The following is a 23,629-nucleotide window of genomic DNA, read 5'->3' as shown; positions in this document are numbered from 1 at the left end:
ACCAAGCACCCTATGCACTCAGTACTAATTTGAAACTAGTAGATGAGCAGCTACAAGCCCACATGAGAGACAAACATGATTAAATTCAGGCGGGGGTTTGGGGGTGGGGGGGCTTGGTAAGCTCTTACCTAATAGATACAAGTAGGGGTATATGGCACAACTCCTGGGTGAAGGACCCAACTACAACCTGGATGTTACCTAACAAATGCAAAATTAAATTAATTTGAAAAGAAAAAGAAAAGACTGGGCCCTAGCTTCAGCCCTCTGGATCTCACCTGTTACTTTTACCAACCCCAATCTCCACCAGACTGCACCTAGGACAGAGGTCCACACCTCAGCCACACCATGGGAATAGCGGTTGACTTCTCTGACGTGGCCCCATGACTCCCATGAGGCTCCCAGCCACCTCTCTCATGTCCTCCCAAGGTACCTGTGTCCCCTCTCCCTATCTATAGTGAACTGACAGCATTTGTGGACTAACCCTATCAGATGCCACACACTGAGGATCCAAAGAAGAATCCTGCTTTCCAAGACGTTACAGAGCAGTAGGGAAGATGAATGTGAAAAGAGATGTTTCCAATTTAGGGGTCACGGTAGAGTTCAGGTGCGCATGTGCTCAAGTGGGAGGAGGCTTCACTGGAGACTGGATGCTTGGGTCAAGCTGAACCTTTAATAATCTATTAATAGGACAGGAGAACAATGGTGGAAGGTGCATTTTAGTTTGGGAGAAAGAAAGAGGAGTAAATCACCTGTTGTGTGGTTGGGGGTTCTCTTTAGTACATAGTGTTTCCTCTGTGTGTGGTCCATGCCCACCTGTATTAGAATCACTACAGGCACAGTGTAAAGTCCTGAGCACTACTGCCTGCCACTCTGATATGGGGTCAAGATTCTGACTTCGGGTGAGAAGGGCGAGGGTAGGGCATATGAAGTAAGTTTGGGACACAATAAAGAAAAGAATAACTCTTTCACCACATAAAGTCTGCAGCAAAAAGTGATGGAAAGACAGGTGGGAATACAGTCATAGTTTATATCATGCAAAGGAGATCATTATGTAGGGCCGTGGTTCTCAAAGTGTGGGCCCAGGACCAATAGCAGGAGCAGCATGGCCTGGAATTTGCTCAGAAATGCATATTCTTTGGCCCATCCATCTGTAACTGCTATAGATGATGGGAGCCATTGAAAGATTTCTAGCATAAGAAAGCCATGGTCAGATTTGTATTTCAGATAAATCACAGGTTTCACTGGGAAGGACTATCTAGGAAATGCCAAGCTAGGAGGTGGTCAGGTGCAAAGCTGGGGCATTTTGATGGGCCCGCACAGTTGCCAGAGTGATTCTTCACCTTGGTGTTCTACCCTCCTGGGCAGGTGGCTGTGCTGCATGAGGCCCTCATCCAAATGAGGAGCATCTAGAGGACAGGCAGCCCTAAACAGAGGAAAATGCTTTCCCAGGTACCTCAGGGATATCTGTTGCAGAGCTACAACCAACGTTTAGGGAATCCTGAGGAAAAGCAAAGGTTTCTAGAAATGCCCATATCTAACTCGATGATGTTCTCCAACAGATCCAAGGTTGCCCCTCAACCTGAAGGTCTTGGAAACCCAGTGCAGCAGCGTCCTTGGCACCGACTCAAACCACCTCTGCCTCTCCTTAGCCCCTGAAGGCTCAAGTGCTCCTGTGTCCAGACTCTGGCCTTTCAGGAACTCCCTGGTTCTGGGTGTTCAGCCAACCTGGGCAACTCTCAGCCAGAACCAGTAATGGGCCTTGGGCCAGGACAGTACTCATCATCTGGTGCCTCCAAGGGGCTTGTGAAACCTACAGCAGGTAGCACTCGCCCTCATTCCAGAGGAGAGCAAGATCTCAAGCACTCACACAGAATCTACTGGCAGGCTGGGCACTGAGCCTGTGCCTCTGTAGCTCACAGTACATGTACAGCTGTTCCCAGTACATACTGGGAGTTCCATGGAGAAAGGCCAGAAATTGTCTTGCCAGTCAGCACAGGCAGTGAGAGGAAAGGATGTGATCATCACCCTATTATGATTTGGGGTTTTACTTTATTTTATTATTTTTTGTTTTGTTTTGCTTTCTTTTTGTTTTGGAGACAGAGTCTCACTCTTACCTCAGGCTACAATGCCATGAAGTCAGCCTCGTTCACAGCAACCTCAGATTCCTGGGCTCAAGCAATCTCCTGCCTCAGTCTGCCAAGTAGACTGGGACTGGGACTACAGGCACCTACCACGATACCTGGCTTATTTTTTCTATTTTTAGTAGAGATGGGGTATCACTCTTGCTCAGGATGGTCTCCAGCTCCTGAGCTCAAGATATCCTCCTGCCTTGGCCTCTCAGAGTGTTAGGATTATGGTCGTGAGCCACTGAGCCTGATCTTATTTATTTATTTTTGAGACAGAGTTTCACTCTGTCACCCCAGATAGAGTACAGTGGCATCATCATAGTTCACTGCAACCTCAAACTCTTGGACTCAGGCAATCCTCCTCCCTCAGCCTGCTGAATGTCTGGGACTATAGGCATTGCCATAACACCTGGCTAATTTTTCTATATTTAGTAGAGATGGAGTCTCACTCTTGCTCAGGCTGGTCTCGAACTCCTGAGCTCAAGAGATCCACCTGCCTTGCCCTCCCAAAGTTCTAGATTATAGATGTGAGCCACCAAGCCCAGTCTCATTTGAGATTTTTAAAAGTGTTACATTCCTAAGATCCCAAGTTGCCTGGTGTTCTCAACTGTTACACCCATGGGGAAATTTGACGATATATGGAGACATTGTGAATGGTTACAAGTGGAGGATGGGTGTGCTATTGATGTCAGGTGGGCCAAAGGTGCTGCTAAACATCCTACAATGCACAGGACACCACCACCCACCCCACCAAAATTATCCAGCCCAAAATGTCAAACATGCTTAGGTTGAGAAACTCTGCTGTGGATAACTCCAGAGTCACAGAATCTGAACTGGCCCTGGAATTGCCAAAGAAGGCAGTTAAAGCCTAAATTTGAGCCTTCGTTTCTACATGTTGTCTTGGCTGACTGCCCAAGAATCCTGGGGCTACGTAAACCCCAGATGTAGGCTCTAAAGATGCCCAGAAACAATGTGGAAGAAATCCCTGACCCATCTACAATGACCTCTGAATCAGCTAAGAGCTTCTGAACCACCATGAAGAACCACAGCTTGCCTTAGGAGAGATGTGGGCCAGGAGTTAAAATGGGAGTCTTAGAGCCTCCCCAGGCTATTCCAGAGAATGTAGGAGACAAGTATTCATAATGGCCTTAGAAAATGAGGTGTCAGCTACTGAAGCTCTGCCTAAGCATGGCTGACCCCTGTATTCTGAAAGCCTAGGGGAGTAGGATGAGGCGGGCACTCCCCGGAGAGACCGTCCAAGTTCCATTGTAACAGAGGATTCTGTCCTGGGATGAACTCCAAATGAAAGCTAGTCTTAGTCTGCCTCCTAGACAAGCATTCCAAATGCTGAATTATTGTCTGGGATAAAGTGCTGGCCGATATGGAAAGTAAAGGGTGTTCTGTGAGTACCCTGCACTCCCTAAGGATTCTGAAGATAGAAAGCTGGTGTTCACGACAAAAAAACTGCATCACTCTTATTTTTCCAACGGAATGTTATTATGGTAAGAACACTTAACATGAGCTCTGCCCTCTTAACAAAATTTTAAGCACACAATACATACTAACTATAGGTACAATGTTGAAGAACAGATCTCCAGAACCACTCATCTTCCATAACTGCATCTTGATTCCAGTTGAAAAGCAACTCCTTGATTCCCCCTCCCCAAAGCAACTGACTATCACCATTCCCCTGTTTCTGTTTGACTACTTTAGATATCCAATATAAATGGAATCATGTAGTGCTTGTCCTTCTGTGACCAGCTTACTTCACTTAGGATAGTGTCCTCCAGGGTCATCCATATTGTCCTAGATGGCAGGATTTCTTCTTTTGTAAGGTTGAATGGTTTTCTTTTTTTTTTTCTTCCTTTTTTTTTTTTGGTTTTTTGGCCGGGGCTGGGTTTGAACCCACCACCTCCAGCATATGGGACCGGTGCCCTACTCCTTGAGCCACAGGCACCGCCCTGTAAGGTTGAATGTATGTATATACTACATTTTTTAATCCATTCATCCTTTGATAGACAATTAGGTTGTTTCCATCTCTTGGCTATTATGAAAAATGCTGCAATGAGCCAGGCTTGGTGGCTCATGCCTATAATCCTAGCTACTTAGAAGTCTGAGGCAGGAGAATCACTTGAAGCCAGAAGTTGGAGACCATCCTGGGCAACATAGCAAGAATCCATTTCTAAAAAAAAAAAAAAAAAAATTTTTTTAAATCAGTAACACCCAGGTACAATGGTACATGTCTATAGTCCCAGCTACTTTGGAGACAGGTGGGAGGATTGCTTGAGCCCAGGAGTTCAAGTCCAGCCTAGACAACATAGCAAGACTCTGTCTCTAAAAATAAAATGATGCAATAAACATGGGAGTTCATACATACATCTCTTCAAGATCCTGATTTTAATTCTTTCGGGTATATACTTAGAAATGGCATTGCTGGATCTATTTTAATTTTTTTAGGAAACACCATACTGTTTTCCTATATGGTGTAAAGGCTGCCGTGTTTTACATTCCCGCCAACAGTGTACAGGGTTCCAATTTCTCCACATCCTCACCAACACTTAACTTTTTTCTTTTCTTCTCTTTGTTTTCTTTTCTTTTATCTACTTCCTTTTTTTTTTTTTTTTTAGAGACAGAGTCTTGCTCTGTTGCCCAGGGTGGAGTGCAGCGGCATGATCATAGCTCACTGTAATTTCAAACTTCTGGGCTCAAGCAATCCTCTTACATTAGCCCTGGAGTACCTGAGACTACAGACATGGTAGTGCCTGGTTAAATGATCTTTTTGTTTTTTCATGAGGTAATTGTAGTTTTCATTCTTTTTCTTTTCTTTTTGCTATTGAGTTGTAGGAATTCCTTGCATATTTTGGATATTAACCCCTTATCAGATATATGGCTTACCAAAACATTCTCCCATTCTACAGGTTGCCTTTTCACTCTATTAATTATTTCCTTTGAAAAACTATGAGATTCTTGTGGTTTAGTATAGGCCATATGCACCTAAGACTTGCAACCTAGCTTAAGTACTGTCACTTTTATTGCATTATTTGAAAATGGTCTCTAATTCATCATTTTAGGTGGGTTTTTGTTAAGATGACTGATTGTGAGTGTTCTTTTGGTTAGTGAAAAAATGTAGAAAAGAAAAATGTATATTTTCCTCAAATTTCCTATCTTCTAAAATATAAAAAGGTAATGCAAGATCAAATGGCTTTCTGTTTTAGTTGGCTGCATTTCCTTTTTCTACATACTCATACCCAATATATGTATTGTAGAAGTGTTGGGAGGATTAAATAAAATGAAGTAGGTGAAACTCTTATCACATACAGTAAAGTGCCTTAGCTGTCACCACCAGCAGCTGCAATAACACCTGAGATTTTCAGACTCCAGCATTGAAACTGACTCCTCAGGCAGCTGTGAGTCCTTGCTTTGCTGACTTATTTCTCCTGTTTCCATTGCCTCTGTGTCCTGGCAGTCAAATCTCCTTTGAGTCCAATTGGTAGACCCAGATCCACTCCAGTTTTTTAGCCAACCTTGATTAAAGTTTACCAAGGAAAAGTTTACCAAGTTTACCAAGGTAAACTTCCAATGTCTTCAGCTGCCTTTCTGCAGGGCTTGAAGTTAACCCTCCTTTCATGGATCCAGGGTCTGGAAGCCTACTGCAACCCTGGAAGATCCAAGGTCTGCCTACCTGTGGAACTCCAGCATTTGTCTCTTGAAAGTCCTTTGCTCTCGGCCAATCTAGGAGTCCAGAACCCCAAGGGAATATCCACATAAATACAGACACAGCAGTGCTTTGGTCTCCATGGCATGATGGGTCCAATCTAAAGCACAGATTTTGTGCTCAATTTCTGCCGCTCAGTCCCCACTCTTCTTCCTTTAAACAGAGAATCACATTGAATGATCACTCAATTTTCCAGAGGTTCTAGCCCCCAAATCCCTGCCTTGTAGTCTAGTCCAAAACCAAAGGTCCTAAGATTGTTGCCATCTCCGCTTTCAGCCACTTTTTGGGCCCTGCACATGTGTGGCCTTCCACCTCTGTCCCTGATCACACCTCCCTTGCTTTAAAGGTACACTACCTATAGAACCGCCTGGCTTTCTAGCTTGGGAGAACACCTGTAGCCCACCCAGTTGCCCCAGCTGCATGCCTACAGCTTCCTCCTTGAGCTAGCCAGTACCTATGCTGCCAGAGGCCAACTTGCCTCCCAGCTGAACCCTTTCAAGTCACAAAAGAGAGCCCTAAACCTTGAGCCCGTCCTTCCTCCCTTTCCTGCCCCTTTCACCCCAGTACTTCCAGCTACCTTTCTTCCTCTTTTTCTCTCCTCCTTCCTTCTTTGTCTCTTTCAGACCGGCCATGTTTCCAAAGGAGGGAAGACATCACTTGCAGAGCTGGCAGGGCTGACAGACTGCCGACATAGCGGCTCAAGTGGGCCCTACTGCACCTCTCTCCTGTACTTTCCTACTTGGGCTGCTAAGTCATTGCTGCCTTTCTCAGCACTTTCTGTCGAGGGCTGCCATGACCTTCCCTTCTGAACAAAGTTTCTTTTGTTTCTGATCCTTCACCGTTGAACCAAAGAAAAAATTTCCAAGTATTTCTGGAAATGTAACTAAGATACTTGATAAAAATTTGCTCCAGTTCACTCATTTGATTGGATAGCTTTTTAATAGGGCTGTGACATGTGACATAAGACATAATGGTGACATAAGACATAATGTTGACACCTGTGAATATTGATGTTAGCCAAGATTACTAATTTATGATAATGTATAGCACTAAGGACAACACAAAGTGTTGCTATCTTAATTTTATGACTTCTATTATTATCAGTGCACGGCATTAAAAAAATGTATGGGGAACATTGGTTTGGGGAGAATGAATCAGAAAGGCAGAGAGACTGGAAAGAGGAAGTCTAGTTAGGGGCTACTGGGAAAACACAGACACTAGACAATAAGGGTGTGAACCTAGCTTGACAATTTGGTATTTGGAATAATCCCCAATGTCAAAAAAAGCTGAAAGATACTTTAACATTCATAGCCAAATCACTAAATACTGCCACCTTTCCACATCTGCAGATTCCCTGGCTTTGAAGAACACAATCCCCTATTGCCCCAGCCCACGCTCTATCATTAAGGCAGGTTTTTTTGTTATTGATCTCAGCACTCAGTTGCCAGGTAGGTGCTTCTGCCCTCATCTTGGCCGACTTCCTGCCTGCCTGGAGCCCGGAAGGCATACGTGGGCAGGGGCAAAGCAGGACACTCCGTTGTGACCTCTCTGGCCACAGCCTCATTAGGGAGTGGTCACTGACAGGAGCAGTATTCAAAACTGAACCGAGGTGTGGTCCAGGCTGCTTTAAGCTCAAGTGTTTGGGGGCTCCTGGTGAGTCCCTAGTGAAGAATTCAGAAAGGAGAATGGAAGGGGGGTGGTCTCCAAGGGGGGGAGTCTTCCTCTGCCTCACTGTCAGCCTTCTGCTTCCAGGTAAGATGGGGTAAGAACAGGGGAGACCAGAATGTAGTTCTGAGGGACACCCAGGACTTCCCTCTAGCTACAGTGGTTCACAACCTTCCTAATGCCAGGACCCTTTAATACAGTTCCTTATGTTGTGGTGACCTCCAACCATAAAATTATTTTTGTTACTACTTCATAACTGTAATTTTGCTACTGTTATGAATTGTACTGTAAATATCTGATATGCAGGATGTATTTTCATTGGTCACGACCCACAGGTTGAGAACCGCTGCTCTAGCACATGGAGGGCATTCAGAATTACTCTGTTAAATGCTTCTTCTAGAATGTCTCTTGATTTCCATTTGGTGACAGATAGAAAGACATTTCACCAATGAGTACACACAGCCTTTCTCTATTCCTGCCCGTGCAGAGATCTACCTAACGGTGCCAGTTCCCCACCTCCGAATTCCGTCTTTCCATTGACTTCTGATGTCCCTCCTGCCACACCCCTTTCCCTTGCCCTGTCTCTTTTTTCCCTGGGGTGATATCTATGAGGGAGGGTGAGGACCAATGTGAAGCAGAAAAGAGTAGATATTTGTTTCCAATCTGGGTACATACCTTAAATATACCAAAAAGAGATGGAGATATAAAGCAGGAGGCAAGAAAAAGTCCAAACGAACATGGTAGTGTGGCAAAGATTCTATCTCAGGTACCACCCAGATGGCTCCCTGGCCATGGCCAAGGGACAGTCACAGGCCTCACTTTGTGACTGGGCACATGCTGTATGTTTGGTGTGTCACCTAATGGTCCTCATGCTGGAAATAACCAACAGGATGTCTGAGGTCACTAAATCAAGAAGAATAAAATTAATGCATAGCACCAAGGTAAGCACCCATTTAGAATACCTACTCTGTGTTTCCCTAATCTACCTATATGTGCCCCTGTTTACTTCTCTAACCCTCTTGAAAAATCAGTTCTTCCCTTAAGCAGGTGGAAGTTTCCTAAGAGTTAAGAAGAGAAATACATAGTACATGAGAGCAGATTGTGACCAGACTACAGGTTTTAGGGCAGTGCTAAGCAGTGCTCCTTGTAGGTGGAACCAAGAAGATTGTGATGGGTACATCAAAGGACTCCCTAAAGTGGTTGCCATTGCACTAAGGCCAAGTTTGCATATAGATTTGGGCAGATTTTGCATAAGAACGAAACAAAGGGAATGAGAATGGAGTGCCAGCCCTGCTCACCACATCAACTTCCACCATTTGCCTACCAGTCCAAGTCATCCTTCCCAAACTTGGCCTTGGGGAACCTTGGCCCAGGAAGGAGGGATCACCTGCTCCTCCCAGTATGCCCTCTATTTTATCTCTCTGCACAGGGGGTCCAGTCCTAGAAATGGAGACCCTCTCTCATAGGGTCTCTGCTCTCTACAGGAAGAGGCGATACTTTCACCATCAATTGCTCAGGCTTTAACCAGCGTGGGGTGGACCCCGCTGCCTTCCAAGCAGTGTTTGACAGAAAGGCCTTCCGTCCAGTCATCAACTACAGTGTGCCCACTCACGTCAACATCTCCTTCACCCTGTCTGCTATCCTGGAAGTGGTGAGATCTGGTCCTGCATTCTTCCCCCAGAGGATACAGGGAACAAGTATCCTCTACCCTGTCAACCCAAAATTTCACTAGTCTAACAGTAAAGAATAAGTACTCTAACTGGAGTTTGTACAAATTAGATGGTTTTCCTATGAAGGAGAGAGACATGAAAAAGAAACTGCAGTGAACTTTTTGTAGGTCACATACGTCCTGAGTCCTGTTCCCTCTGGAATGCTTTTAACATCACTTAAAATCAGATGTGTCCCTAGACATGGGGAAAACACACAAGGAAATGACAGTCCAGCAGCTAGAATTTTATCTAGACCAAGAAATTAGTAAATGCTGGGGAGAATATGAGGTGGGTGTGGGACAAATCTTCTCACACTAATAATCCTGGATGGGAATTTCCTTATCAGGACGCACAACTCCAGCTGCTGACGTCATTCCTGTGGATGAATTTGGTAAGGCAGGTAGCCACTTCCGTTGCTAATTTTTAATTTGACGAGTTAGGAGGGACTTAAAGGTTTCTACTCCAAATCTCTTCTTTGCAAGGTATAAATCTTTCTGGGACAAATAACTCCATCTAGAATTAGACTGGCCCTGGGGACAAAAACTTCCCTAGTCAGCTTTGGAAGATAGAAATGGTAACCCCTCCCCAAATAGCCAAGTAGTTGCAGGCGTATAATTGGTATTCTCCTGGCTTCAAGAGGTTTCAGGCTATATTATGGATATTCCTGGAAAAAAGGTTTTTAAGAGGTACTTTGCTGATGAACCTTGTTGATTAAAGGGGAGATAGGTTGTGGTCCTTAGGGTCACAAGTGCAAGTGGGAGGATCAGAGTTTAAAGAAGAGTGGAAAGGGCAGGAAAGGCGGATGGGGCAAGCTCACTGTCTCTCTCATCCATCCCTCATTGCCCTGGCTGCAGATATGGGACAATCCTTTTATCAGCTGGAACCCAGAAGAGTGTGTTGGCCTCAATAAACTCACAGTATCAGCTGAAAAACTGTGGCTCCCAGACATCTTCATTGTGGAATCGTGCGTATCTGAGCTAGGGAAAGCCAGTGGGAAGCCCCATCTGCAAAGAACAGCTTAGGGTTAATGCAGGGCATGGGGCTGTCAAAAGATTCAGACAGGGGAACAATCTCAATGAACTTACTTCCACAAAATGCTATGGGGAGAGGAAGAGACAAGATAGACAGACATTAGAGAAAGAGCCCGAAAGGAGAACACAGCAGGGGAAGGCCTGAGAAGGGAGACCAAGCTGATTAGGGTCTACCTCTCCCACCCCCTCGAACAGCATGGATGTGGATCAGACACCTTCAGGTCTCACTGCCTATGTCAACAGTGAAGGTCGAATAAGGTATGATAAGCCAATGAGGGTGACCAGCATCTGTAACCTGGACATCTTCTACTTCCCTTTTGACCAACAGAACTGTACCTTCACCTTCAGTTCTTTCCTCTACTCAGGTAAGTGTGACACATTTTGACAGCTTTTGAGATTCAGGAGAGATAGCTAAATGGTGTAGGTATGCTTAGGGAAGGTATTAGATCAGTGTTTCTAACTCTGGCTGCCCATTAAAGCTTTTAAAAAAATACCAATAACTGTGCATCACCCCGGAGATTCCAGCTTCATTGTTCCAAGGTGAACCCCAGGTGATGCTAACGTGCAGATGAGGTTAAGGACTCCTGCTTTGAGGGACTTTACCTAACAAATGCAATCATTGTAACCTGGCTTATTGTACCCTCAATGAATCCCCACCAATAAAAAAAAAAAAAGAAAAGAAAAGAAAAAAAAGAACTCCTGCTTTACATCTTAGACGGCCATTGTACCAAATGGGGTCCATCTGACTCTGAGCTGCTGCACACCTATAATTTTTAGCTCAAATATTTTAACTTTAATAGCTGACACTGAAGCCAGTAAATGAATGTAACTAAATGCCACCAGGTGTCATGTGGCAGATTTGGATAAATTAAACATCATAATGGGCATGCATGTAATTATAAAAATATTGAGCTAATTCAAGCTTGATTCCACAGAAACAGCATCATACAACTGGGGGATTGAGAAGGAAAATAGGAAGGATTTCAAAATTTCTTGACTCTCATTTGAGTCATGTTCAGTATTCCCATAACAACCTTGACTCACTCTTGTCTTCGACAACAATCAGTGCTGTAGTCCACATTCATGTGAATTGCTAGTCTTATAACCCACTTCTGAAGAAAGCAGAATGTTCTTCTCTAAAAGGACAGAGAAACATTTGTTGAAGAAGCTCAATGGGGACCAGGCATGGTGGCTCACGCTCGTAATCCTGACACTTGGGAGGCCGAGGTGGGTGGATTGCCTGAGCTCACGAGTTCAAGACCAGCCTGAGCAAGACCTCATCTTTAGAAATAGCCGGACATTGTGGTGGGCCCCTGTAGTCCCAGCTACTTGGGAGGCTGAGGCAAGAGAATCGCTTAAGCCCAGGAGTTTGAAGTTGCTGTGAGCTAAGATGCCACAGCATTCTACCAAGGGTGACAAAGTAAGACTCTGTCGCAAAAAAAAAAAAAACAACAACAACAAATAAACTAAGCTCAATGGGGGAGGAATCAAGTTTTGTGGGCAGGAGGTTTGGGAACACTTCCTGACTGAGCTGGCTGGCCTGTCTTACAGTGGACAGCATGCTACTGGGCACAGACAAGGAAGTGGGGGAGATAACAGACACGTCTCGTAATGTCATCCGCACCCAGGGAGAGTGGGAGCTCTTGGGCATCAACAAAGCTACCCCAAAGATGTCTGTGGGAGGCAACCTGTATGACCAGATCACGTTCTTTGTGAGTCCCTGGGGCTCTGTCTGATTTCTGATCCCAGTTGCTCTGTTTTCCTCTTACTCTAAGGCTCTTTGGGTGTTAAAAAAGCTGGAGAGAGTTAAGCATCTGTTCCTCTACCTGACTGCCCTGAAGCAGGATCCGCAGGGCCTCCCCTGCTGGCAGTCACTCCCCTGCTGGGCTGTTGCCAGTCCTGCTGCTGGGAATGAAGCACCAGCTAGCAGATGGCCCAACAGCCCTATTTGCCCCTAAAATTCTGCAATCATTGTGTCTTGGGCAGGATGAAAATAAATAATTAAAGACAAGTCAGAGGCCCTTAGATGGATGAGTGCAATTAAATGTGCACATGTTACCTAATACGATTGTCCCACAGCCAACCTAACAACACATTAATGAGGATCAGATAGTCAAATATCTATGTGGCATCAGTTTATTTGCCACCTTCTCCACTCTCTCTCCAGGTGGCCATCAGGCGCAGGCCCAGCCTCTATATCATAAACCTCCTGGTGCCCAGTGGCTTTCTGGTTGCCATCGATGCCCTCAGCTTCTACCTGCCGGCAGAGAGCGAGAACCGTGCCCCGTTCAAGATCACCCTTCTGCTGGGCTACAACGTCTTCCTGCTCATGATGAACGACTTACTCCCTTCTAGTGGCACCCCCCTCATCAGTATGCCCCCTCCCACTCTCCAGAGACTCAAAGGCAGCAGAGGGCAGGGACCACCTGCTGCTCTAATTAAGGAGGGAAGGGGCTCTACAGGAGAACTGGCTTTGGGAAAGAGACATAAGGAGCTCAGAGAGGCTTGGTGCCCATAGCTCAGTGGTTAGGGCGCTGGCCATACATACCAGGGCTGGCGAGTTCGAGCCCAGCCAGGGCCTGCTAAACAACAATGACAACTACAACAAAAAAATACCCAGGCGTTGTGGCAGGCACCTATAGTCCCAGCTACTTGGGAGGCTGAGGCAAGAGGGTTGCTTAAGCTCAAGAATTTGAGATTGCTGGGAGCTGTGACACCATTGCACTCTACTGAGGGTGAAATAGTGAGACTCTGTCTCCCCCCCAAAAAAAGAGCTCAGTGATACATCTGCCTGGTTTATTTATGATTTGCCTTGCCCCCCAGGTGTCTACTTTGCCCTGTGCCTGTCGCTGATGGTGCTCAGCCTGCTGGAGACCGTCCTCATCACCTACCTGCTGCACCTGGCCACCACCCAGCCCCCACCCATGCCCCGGTGGCTCCACTCTCTGCTGCTGCTCTGCACCTGCCCACGGAAATGCTGCCCCACTGCGCCCCACAGGGGGGATCAGGGGCTGGGCCTCACCCCCACCCAGCTGCCTGGTGAGGGAAGGCAGCCCCTACACCCTACTTCTCTGCCCCTGCCTCCCTCCCCGGAAGGTGACATTCCCAGCCCTGGCTGAGTCTCTGTTCTTTCCACAGGCCTGAAGGAGCCAGTAGAGTTGGTGGGGAAGGCGCCAGGCCCCAGAGAGGCAGCGCTGACTGGGGCCTCAGGAGGGACAGGGGCCCAGCAGGAGCAGGAGGCCCAGAAGCAACGCCGGGTGGAGCTGTGGGTGCAGTTCAGCCACATGATGGACACCCTGCTCTTCCGCCTCTACCTGCTCTTCATGGCCTCCTCCATCCTCACGGTCGTTGGCCTCTGGAACACCTAAACTGGCATCCTGTCTCTGCAAACCACAGTGTGGAGTTTCTCCTGGTCTTAGAGCCAACCAGACCCAGACTGCTTTCCTAATCTCAGCCACTTATCTCAGTGACTGTCACGCCCCCTTCTGTATTCCAAAAGCTCCTGTGCTACACTACAGAGCAGATTCAGATGACAATTTCCTGACATTCCTGCATGTTCTCAGTATACCTGAGCCACACCTGACTCCTCACTCACTTAGCAGAGGAAGTCCAGGCCAGGGGAGTCTCTCCTTGACTGAGCACCCATTAAGCAGTTTTGCAGGAAGCCCTGGCTCCTCAGTGTATTTATTACAAGTCCACAAACACGACGGTGGAGAGTCCTCCCGCTGAAGCTTTGGCGCCTCACCCTTAAGAAGTGTAATCTGGTTTGATTTTAAGTGTTTTAGACACTTCCAGAGTTTTAGAAAAATAAAAAGGTTAAGACTTATTTGCGAGAAATTATTTCATTTGCAATAAAATATTTGCAAATGCAAAATGTTCCTTTCAACAGCCATTTCTTTTTTTTTTTTTTTTTTTTTGTAGAGACAGAGTCTCACTGTACCGCCCTTGGGTAGAGTGCCGTGGCATCACACGGCTCACAGCAAACTCTAACTCTTGGGCTTATGCGATTCTCTTGCCTCAGCCTCCTGAGCAGCTGGGACTACAGGCGCCCACCACAATGCCCGGCTATTTTCACAGTTGCTGAATACAGACTTGCTGAATGTATGAACGACTGCCAGCCAACCGAGAATACACAGTTCAGTAGCTCTCCCTGAAAATGCCTTTATCCTTTCCTATCCCTATTTCATTTTCTTTATCTTCATGTGTCAACTATCTGAGTTCTTAGAATTGTTACTTATACACCGATAAAGGCATTTTTGTTATCTAATTCTCTTATATTTCCTCCCCCTTTCCACTACTTGGAACATATTTCTCGCTCTGAAACTCATCCTTGGCTTTAGAATAACTTAAAATGAAGAGTATCTACCAAACCTTAGAGAAACTTTAAATTTCCTAAGATCACCTTTGCATAAGTTCCTTTTCCTTTCCCATCTTTGCATTTGTATTTCTCTAGATGTCATCTTGTCATTTTTTTCAATCTTATATACAGAGGGTGCCAAAAAAAGTGTATAAACATTTTAAGGAAGGAGAAACTGGGGGCAGCACCTGTGGCTCCAGTGGATAGGGCGCTGGCCCCATATACCGAGTGTGGTGGGTTGGAACCCGGCCCTGGCCAAAACTGCAACGAAAAATAGCCAGGCGTTGTGGTGGGCACCTGTAGTCAGCTACTCAGGAGGCTGAGGAAAGAGAATTGCCTAAGCCCAGGAGCTGGAGGTTGCTGTGAGCTGTGACGCCACGGCACTCTACCAAGGGCAACATAGTGAGACTCTGTCTCCAAAAAGAAAAAAAAAAGAGAGATACAATATACATAACAAATGTTTTCGGTGTATATTAAGTGTTAGAATTTTAATACAGTTTTTTCCCTTCTTAAAATGTATGTACATTTTTTGGCACCCTTTGCATATGTGACTTTGTTTTATTTTATTTATTTATTTATTTTTTGAGACAGAGTCTTACTTTGTCACCCTCAGTAGAGTTCTGTCATGTCATAGCTCACAGCAACCTCAAACTCTTGGGCTCAAGTGATTCTCTTGCCTCTGCTTCTTCAGTAGCTGGGACTATAGGCACCCATCACAACACCCCACTATTTTTAGAGACAGGGTCTCGCTCTTGCTCAGGCTGGTCTGGAACCTGTGAGCTCAGGCAATCCACCCACCTCGGCCTCCCAGAGTGCTAGAATTACAGGCGTGAGCCATTGCCCTGGACCTGGATATGTGACTTCAGATTTTCTGTGCCAAGACTATCATTTGACAATGCCTTTTGCAAAAGAATAGCCCAAAGATATGTTCATGTTGTTATGAGCCTTGTGGTTCAAAATGTGATCTGACAATGGAGCAAAATATTTTAAGCTACTGCTAGCCTAGACATGTCAGCAGGAATGTTACAGGTGTTTCATGTTTGAAAGGGGGAGAATTCCAGTTTCAGATGTCTCTCTCGCTCTCTCATTTATATCTATGTAATATGTATGTATATTATAGCTCTTGTGATAGTAACTTTATTTTCTTTTCCTCTGTTTTCTATTAGAAACCTGTGGCAAGGCTGACAGAAGGCAGTGAATTATCTCAATTGACTGTTCACTATCAGTTACACGCCCAACTCCTTGTTCTACTCTTTCCCACCCTGTCACTACTGCAGTTGGCTGGTCAATCACTCAATCCATCAACAAAAATAAAAACCTCTATTAAACGTGTACATTGGGAACTTATGAACTGTTTGTAAAAACCAGACTTACTTCATCTGTCATTTCTACTTAACTTTGCACTCTCTTCACTTTCCTTAGCAGTATCCAGGGTTATGCTCACAACCTCTTCAGATCTCACTGTTTATTTCCTTATTACTTAAATAATTCTCAGAAAACTTTCTCCAAGAAGAATTTCTCCCTATTTATTTTGTTAGAAATCCATATATCTGACCATTCTTATTACATGTTTTTGTCTCACTGCTGTCTTTGATTCCTTCCGCCTTCTGGAAATTCAAACTATCTGTAGTATCATATTTCACATTTAACCTCTCTCTTCTTTCCTCTCTGGAAACCAAGCTCATCCCTCTGCTCTTTACCACCGTTCCCTTTCTCCTTCCTCTGTCACTCTTCTTTTCCTTATACCAATCTTTTTCAATCTATTATTTCTCCCTAATATTTTTACTAGCTCTTTTGCAAATCTCCCATCCATATCTGGTATTTAGGAAAACTAACCTATATCGTCATTCTTCATAATTCAGATTTGATGCCCCTGATATTGATTATCCCATATACACAGCGTAGATGTAGAACTCCATATAAAATAAGTGGCACTTAAAATATACAATGGGGATGTTCTACTCCATGTGTGGCTACCGTCTCAAGGAACACCAGCAAGGTTTGCAGCTTCTTTTTTTTTTTTTTTGAGACAGAGTCTCACTCTGTTGCTTTGGGTTGAGTGCTATGGCGTCATAGCTCACAGCAGCCTCAAACTTCTGGGCTCAAGCAATTCTTCTGCCCCAGCCTCCCCACCATGCCTGGCTAACTTTTTCTATTTTTAGTAAAGATGGGGGCTCGCTTTGGCTCAGATTAGTCTCATACTCCGGACCTCAAGTGATCCTCCTGCCTCAGCCTCCTGGCTGGGTCTGGCTCTTGCTCAGACTGGTTTCGAACTCCAGACCTCAAGCAATCCACCCATCTCAGCCTCCTAGAGTACTAAGATTACAAGATTACAGCCATGAGCCACCAGTCTAGCTGGTTTGGGGCTTCTTACTAAGCAAGCATATGGGCTTATAAAGGCACAATTTAGTAGACAGAAGACAGATGGTGTTAGGAAATAAGTCATTCTTCAACATTCTTCCCTTCAGGGCAACTTGGTAATTCTGCCAAGTTTCGCAAAGCCAACATTTTCCAGGTCCAGGTCTCTTTTTACTCCCTAGCTCCTGCTCCACCCCTTTCAAAATCATGATCTTTACTGACACCAGGGGAGCCATGATTCTCTCTGATTCCTTGCTCCTACTCTGACAAAGGTCAAAAATACACCTCTGCCCATTTCCTGATACTCTCTGTTTAGATTTCCCTGTATCACGCATCTTAAGTTCACAAAGTACTTTGTTTTAACTCTTTGCTGCCTTATACCAGATCCCATCTTCCATATATTTTTTTTTTTTGTAGAGACAGAGTCTCACTTTATTGTCCTCAGTAGAGTGCTATGGTGTCACAGCTCACAGCAACCTCTAACTCCTGGGCTTAGGTGATTCTCTTACCTCAGCTTCCAGAGTAGCTGGGACTACAGGCACCAGCCACAATGCCCAGCTATTTTTGTTGTTGTTGTTGCAGTTTGGCCAGGGCTGGATTCAAACCCTCCACCCTCGGTATATGGGGCCAGCGCCCCACCCACTGAGCCACAGGCACCACCCATCTTCCATGTATTAACTGAGCCAGTCTGAAACATTTAGCCACTCTACGTAGTTTCTTATTTCAATATTCAATAATTCTTAACCAGTATCTTGAATCGTTAATCCAGACTTTTAACATACTGGGTGCTACACACAGCAGGCATACCAACCTGACACAATGAATAAACGTTTTGTTCCTTCTTTCACTTAATTACTTTTTTTTTTTTTTAAAGACAGAGTCTCACTCTGTCACCCAGGCTGGAGTGTAGTGTTATGATCATAGGTCCCTGCAACCTCAGACTCCTGGGTGCGAGTGATACTACCACCTCAGCCTCCCAAGTAACTAGGACTGCAGGCATACAACAGCATACCTGGCTAATTTTTCTTTTTCTTTCTTCTTCTTTTTTGTCTTTGTAGAGATCCCTTGGTCCACTTAATTGCTTTTTAATTAAACTTTTGTTTTGCAAAATAGCATATATACATAAATGGGACAGCAAGGGTTGGCTGGAAATACACACATTGTGCATTTCTCCTCCGATTGCATGCTCCATTGTCCCATCAGATTTCACTTGCAAAATGCAAGTTCAAAGACGAAATTATGCAGAAATTCAAGTGTGAGGTCAAGCAACTGGGGTCCTGTACACGACTCACATGGCCAAGAAGCCAGCCCTAGGTGTTGTTATGTTGGTGCTCAGTGGCTATTCATGCAGAACACCACCACCACCAGTTAGGCATTTTGGAGATTAAGTTTCAAGATCAAGGTGTTGACAGGCTTGGTTTGCAGATGATGACCTTCTCCCTGTGTCCTCACATGGTCTTTCCTCTGTACACATGCACATTGTGTCCCCCATATTTTCTGAATTTTCTGTAATAAAAATGTATTATGTTTTTAAGGGGAAGAAAGTTATAAAAAATATCAATATAGAAAATTAAAAGGCTCGGTGCCCCTAGCTCAGTGGTTAGGGCACTGGCCATATACACCAGGGCTAGTGGGTCTACACCCGGCCTGGGCCTGCTGAACAAGAATGACAACTAAAACAACAACAACAACAACAAAAATAGCCAGGTGTTGTGGTGGGCACCTATAGTCCCAGCTGCTTGGGAGGCTGAGGCAAGAGAATTGCTTAAACACAAGAGTTTGAGGTTGGTGTGAGCTAAGATGCCAAGACACTCTACCAAGGGCAACATAGTGAGACTCTGTCTCGAAAAAAAAAAAAAAAGAAAGAAAGAAGGAAAAGAAAATTAATAAAAGAAAAATGCAGAGGGAAATATTTATCTCTCTGAGAAATCCAAGGGCTTGGTTGCAAGAAAAAGAAGTTTCTTGGTTTGGAAATCTATAGCAATTATTTTTAACTGACACCTCACCTTCCCAAGACTCACCCCCCCCCAACTTTTAATATATGATCACTAGCTTGTGTTTTCTCTGACTTTCATTATGAGAATCAAGAATAAGGAATCCTCTCTCCCCACCGAAAGTCCTTCAGCTCACCTGGTATTCATTCCTCTTTTCCAAGTTTCAAACACAAAGAGGAGGGTTCAGAAGAGAACAATCCTTACCTCCCAGTTATCACTGTTTGCCTCTCCAGAGGGTCTCTAGCTAAAACAAAAGTTCCAAGATTGAGGGGCTATATTAAGTTCCCTCATGGTCACTCCCTCCTGCCCTCCCCATCACTGGGCCCTCCAAAAATAGAGGTGAGTAGCTCCTTTTGGAATAGGCTTTGGAAGTAGAGGTATTTGGCCTCCCTTTTGAGGATTAGCCAACTCCAAAGTTTACCGCTCTGTTAGCAGGGAGTTGAAAATGTACCAGTCTGCTCAGGTCATCAGCTCATGTACCCTTCCCTAATGACCTACAGCACTACCTCAGTCCAGAAGCTGGAAATAAATGCCCCAGTGCCCAAACACACCTTGGCACTCACCCACCATGCAACTGAACACAGGCTTAAAATTTTAGTGAATACATGACCTTGGTGGTGGAAAAACCTTGTTTTCCACTCAACCAACAATCAGAATGAGGGAAGAAAGTTGTGAAGGTCCTTTCAATAGGTTTATGAGCTGGGGGGGTCAATCAGTAGAGAGACAAGAGCTACCTGCCTTTCCACTGTTTTGTTATTAATCATCCAACAGATGGGTGGATGAGTTAATACTTTTGTGTCAAGAAAGACTGACAGGGAACATATTTTCTGTTTTCCTTGAGTTCTCTGCTGCGAGAATTGCTTCTCAAGGCTCCCTGTGATGTTGGATTGTGCGAGAAGTGGCCATGAACATGTGGGCAAGGCTATCCAGAGGCAGCAGCTGGTGCCTGGGCTGCTCAAACACTGCCATGTTCAGTAAGAAATGGCCCTGCTGGGATTCCCTGGCTCCTCCTTAACAGGCACAAGCCTCCCTTCACTCGGCCCAGCCTCCTCGCCTTCAACAGCCTCAGCCCAGGCAGACCGCAGCTTAGCTGTGGCTGAAGGCCTCACCTGTTGGCCTCACCAGGACCTCCTGGCCACCCACATGACCTTTATCTCTGCCGCCATCTATTTCACCAAAGCCCAAATAGTAGACCCTTTAGTTGTTCTTTCTTTTGTCACACAACCAATACTGTAATGAATGACCTTGTAAGAACCATTTCTTCATTGTGCGGGTAAGAAAAATTCCCAGAAGTACAATGTAAGGTTGAAGAGGACATACATGTGTAATGTTGATAGACACTGCCAAGTCGTCTGCCACAAAAGGCAGACAATGTGGGAACATGCCTGTTTTCCCACAGTCTTCCCAGAAGAATGTGTGGCTAACTTTTGGATTTTTGGCAATTAGGAGGTTGATATGGAGATATTAGTGCAGTTTTAATTTGCACGTCTCTGTTTATGGTTAACTTTTCATACATCTGAGGGCCATCTTTATTTCTTTTCCTGAACCGACTACAACTGAACTTTGCTCATTCATCTATTGAGTCTTTTCTTTCTTAATTTGTTAGAGGTGCTTCCTATATTAAGAAGATCACTCTGTGGGTAGGATAGGAAATGCAATACTTTTTCCCAGTTTGCCATTTGCTTTTGATTTAGGTAATAGAGTTTTTGCCACGCAAAAGGTTTTCTGTTTAAATGTAATTGAACTTATTAATGGTTTCTTAAATGAGTTCTAGATGTTGAGATGTCATTAGAAAGAACTAGAAATTTGGATGTGTGTATCGAAATTAAATTTGACCCAGCAATTTCATTTCTAATCTTTATCATACATTTATACTTATATACACATGTGCATGCCCACGCACACACAAATGTTTGTTGCAGTACTACTTGCAAAACAAAAAATGGGAAATGTCCATCAATAACATACTGGTTAATAAATTACCTTCACCCATACAATAGAACACTGTGCAACTGTTAAAAAAAGAATGTGGATTTATGCTTCAAGCAATGCAGTCAATTAAGAATTCTGAAAAAGTCGTGGCCAGTGCAAAGTATATCAAGTTGTTGGACAAATTATAGCGAATATGCTTTTAAAAGCATTCTTGACTACAATAGTTGAATGAATAAACAAAATGTGGTATATACCACATATACAATGTAGTATTTTATTCAGCCTTAAAAAGGAAAGAAATTCTGACAACATGCTACAACGTAGATGAGCAGTGAGGACCATCTTTCTGAGTGAAATAAGCCAGCCACAAAAAGACAAACTCTGAAAGATTCCTTCCATATGAAGTATCTAATCAAATTCACAGAGATGGGGAGCAAAACGATTGTGGCCACGGGCAGGGGAAATGAGGGAGGGGAATTTGTTGTTTAATGGGTCTAGTTTCAGTTTTGCAAGATGAAAAGAGTTCTGGAGACTGTCTGCACAGCAATGTGAATGTAGTTAACACTATTTTATATTTTATATATTTATAAACTGTATACTTAAAAATGGTTAAGATGGAGTCAGGTGTGGTGGCGCGTGCCTGTAATCCTACCATTCTGGGAAGCTGAGGTGAGGGGATTGCCTGAGCTCACAGATTTGAGACCAGCCTGAGCAAGAGCAAGACCTAGTCTCTAAAAATAGCCAGGCCAGGCGTTGTGCTGGGTGTCTGTAGTCCCAGCTACTGGGGAGGTGGAGGCAAGAGGATAGCTTAAGCCCAGGGGGTTGAGTTTGCTGTGAGATATGAAGCCAGGGCACTCTACCGAAGGCAACAATCTGAGACTCTGTCTCAAAGAAAAAAAAAAAAAACAGTTGAGATGGTAAATTTCATGTTATATGTAGTTTGCCACAATTAAATTTTTTAAAGGGTTTTAAAGATCTACAGAATAAGCATACTTTTTATATTTACTAAGAAAAAATGATGAGAAAAAACGCTATTAATATGTTTTAAAATAATTTTTAACAATAAAAAAAGCATTAATGAACTCACAAGAAAGTACAGAGGTGTCTGTTTTTCTAGAAGAAGCTCATTCTAAATTATATACAGAAATTAAAAAGAACAAAGGTAAAGGAATAATACTACCCTGTTTCCCCGAAAATAAGACATCTTCCGAAAATAAGACCTACTTATAGGAAAGATAAGACGTCCCCTGAAAATAAGACCTAGCGCGTCTTTGGGAGCACACCTTAAAATAAGACACTGTCTTATTTTCGGGGAAACAGGGTATGAGAGAGAGAGAGAAAGAAAGAGAAAATGTACCCGGGCCTCACTCTATTCTTCAGGCTGGAGGGCAGTGGTATCAACACAGCTCACTGCAGCCTCCAACTCTGAGGCTCAAGAGAGCCTCCTGCCTCTGTCTCCTTGAGTAGTCGGTACTACAGGTATGTCACTGTGTTGCCCAGGCTAATCTTGAACTCTTGGCCTCAAATAATCCTCCTGCCTCAGCCTCTCAAAGTGCTAGGATTACTGTGATGTATGATGGTGCCAGGGTACTCACACTACTGAAGGGTGACAGAGTGAGACTCTGTCTCTTATTTTTGTTTTCTTGTTTTGTTTTGTTTTGTTTTCTGCTATGTTTTTTGTGTGTGTGTGTGTCTGTGCAATGGTGTCATCATAGCTCACAGCAACCTCAAATTCAAGTGATCCTCCTGTCTCAGCCTCCCAAATAGCTGGGACTACAATTATGCAGCACCGTCCCCAGCTAATTTTTTGTTTTTGTTTTTGTAGAGATAGGGGCTCCCTCTTGCTCAGGCTAGTCTTGAACTCCTGAGGTCAAGCCACCCTCCTGCCTTGGCCTTCCAGAGTGCTAGAATTACAGGTGTAAGCCACTGCATCCCACTAGGAGTTATTATTTAATGGGTACAGAGTTTCAGTTTGGGATAAGGAAAAAGTTATAGAGATGGATAATGGTGGTTGTTGTACAACAATGCAAGTTTACTTCATGCCACCAAAATGTACATTTAAAGTGGTAAATATTATGTTGTGTATATTTTACCACAATAGAAAGAAATTAAGTTAAAAAAAAAAAAAGCAACAACAACAACTAGAAGCCAAGGGGTGGCTCACACCTATAATCCTAGCACTCAGGGAGGCTGGGACAGGTGGATTGCTTAAGCTCAGGAGTTCAAGACCAGCCTGGGCAAGAGAGAGACCCCATCTCTAAAAACAGCCAGGCATTGTGGTAGGTGCCTGTAATTCCAGCTACTTGAGAGGCTGATGCCAGAGAATCACTTGACAGCAAGACTTTGAGGTTGCTGTGAGCTAAGATAACACAGCACTCTATCCAGGATGAGCAAATAAAACTCTAACAAAAAACAAAACAAAAACAAAAACAAAAAAAAAAAACTAGAACGACGAGACAGGAATGATAATTGAACTAACAGCTAATTTCTTAAAGATAGCAATGGAAGTCAGAAGACACTAAGATAATATTTTCTAAATGCTGAGGAAAAAGCAATTCCATCTAGAATTCTATACCCAGCAAAATTATCTTTTAAGAATGAACATCAATATTGTACCCTCAATGAATCCCCAACAATAAAAAAAAAAAAAAAAGAATGAACATCAAGGTGGACATGGTGGTGCACACTTGTAATCTCAGCTACTTGGGAGGCAGAGGTGGGCTAGTTGCTTGAGTTTGAGGT

General features: G+C 44.2%; 1 protein-coding gene and 1 long non-coding RNA gene across 5 annotated transcripts; one reads left to right on the top strand and one right to left on the bottom strand.

Annotated features, from left to right (window-relative positions):
* Positions 1-4,088: 4,088 nt before the first annotated feature.
* On the bottom strand, positions 4,089-19,186 carry LOC128567217 (uncharacterized). Of its 4 annotated transcripts, none has more exons than XR_008374825.1 (5): positions 19,092-19,186; positions 10,132-10,219; positions 8,182-8,409; positions 5,809-5,994; positions 4,089-4,308 (listed from the first exon to the last, which is right to left on the bottom strand). It is a non-coding gene; the product is annotated as an uncharacterized LOC128567217 (long non-coding RNA). The 4 variants fall into 4 exon arrangements; XR_008374824.1 differs by having other exon boundaries at positions 8,182-8,378; XR_008374823.1 differs by lacking the exon at positions 8,182-8,409.
* LOC128567215 (5-hydroxytryptamine receptor 3C-like) lies at positions 6,874-14,012 on the top strand. The gene is made up of 9 exons (XM_053564239.1): positions 6,874-7,593; positions 8,991-9,157; positions 9,562-9,606; positions 10,070-10,179; positions 10,442-10,611; positions 11,798-11,958; positions 12,414-12,618; positions 13,070-13,285; positions 13,385-14,012. Exons 1-9 carry the CDS (start codon positions 7,527-7,529, stop codon positions 13,612-13,614), a joined length of 1,371 nt encoding a protein of 456 aa, XP_053420214.1. The 5' UTR covers positions 6,874-7,526; the 3' UTR covers positions 13,615-14,012.
* Positions 19,187-23,629: the final 4,443 nt, after the last annotated feature.

Source organism: Nycticebus coucang, chromosome 16 (assembly GCF_027406575.1).
Source record: "Nycticebus coucang isolate mNycCou1 chromosome 16, mNycCou1.pri, whole genome shotgun sequence".
NCBI classification, from domain to species: Eukaryota; Metazoa; Chordata; class Mammalia; order Primates; family Lorisidae; genus Nycticebus; species Nycticebus coucang.
The sequence above is the reverse complement of the archived record's forward strand: the minus strand, read 5'-3'. Positions and strand labels throughout refer to the sequence as shown.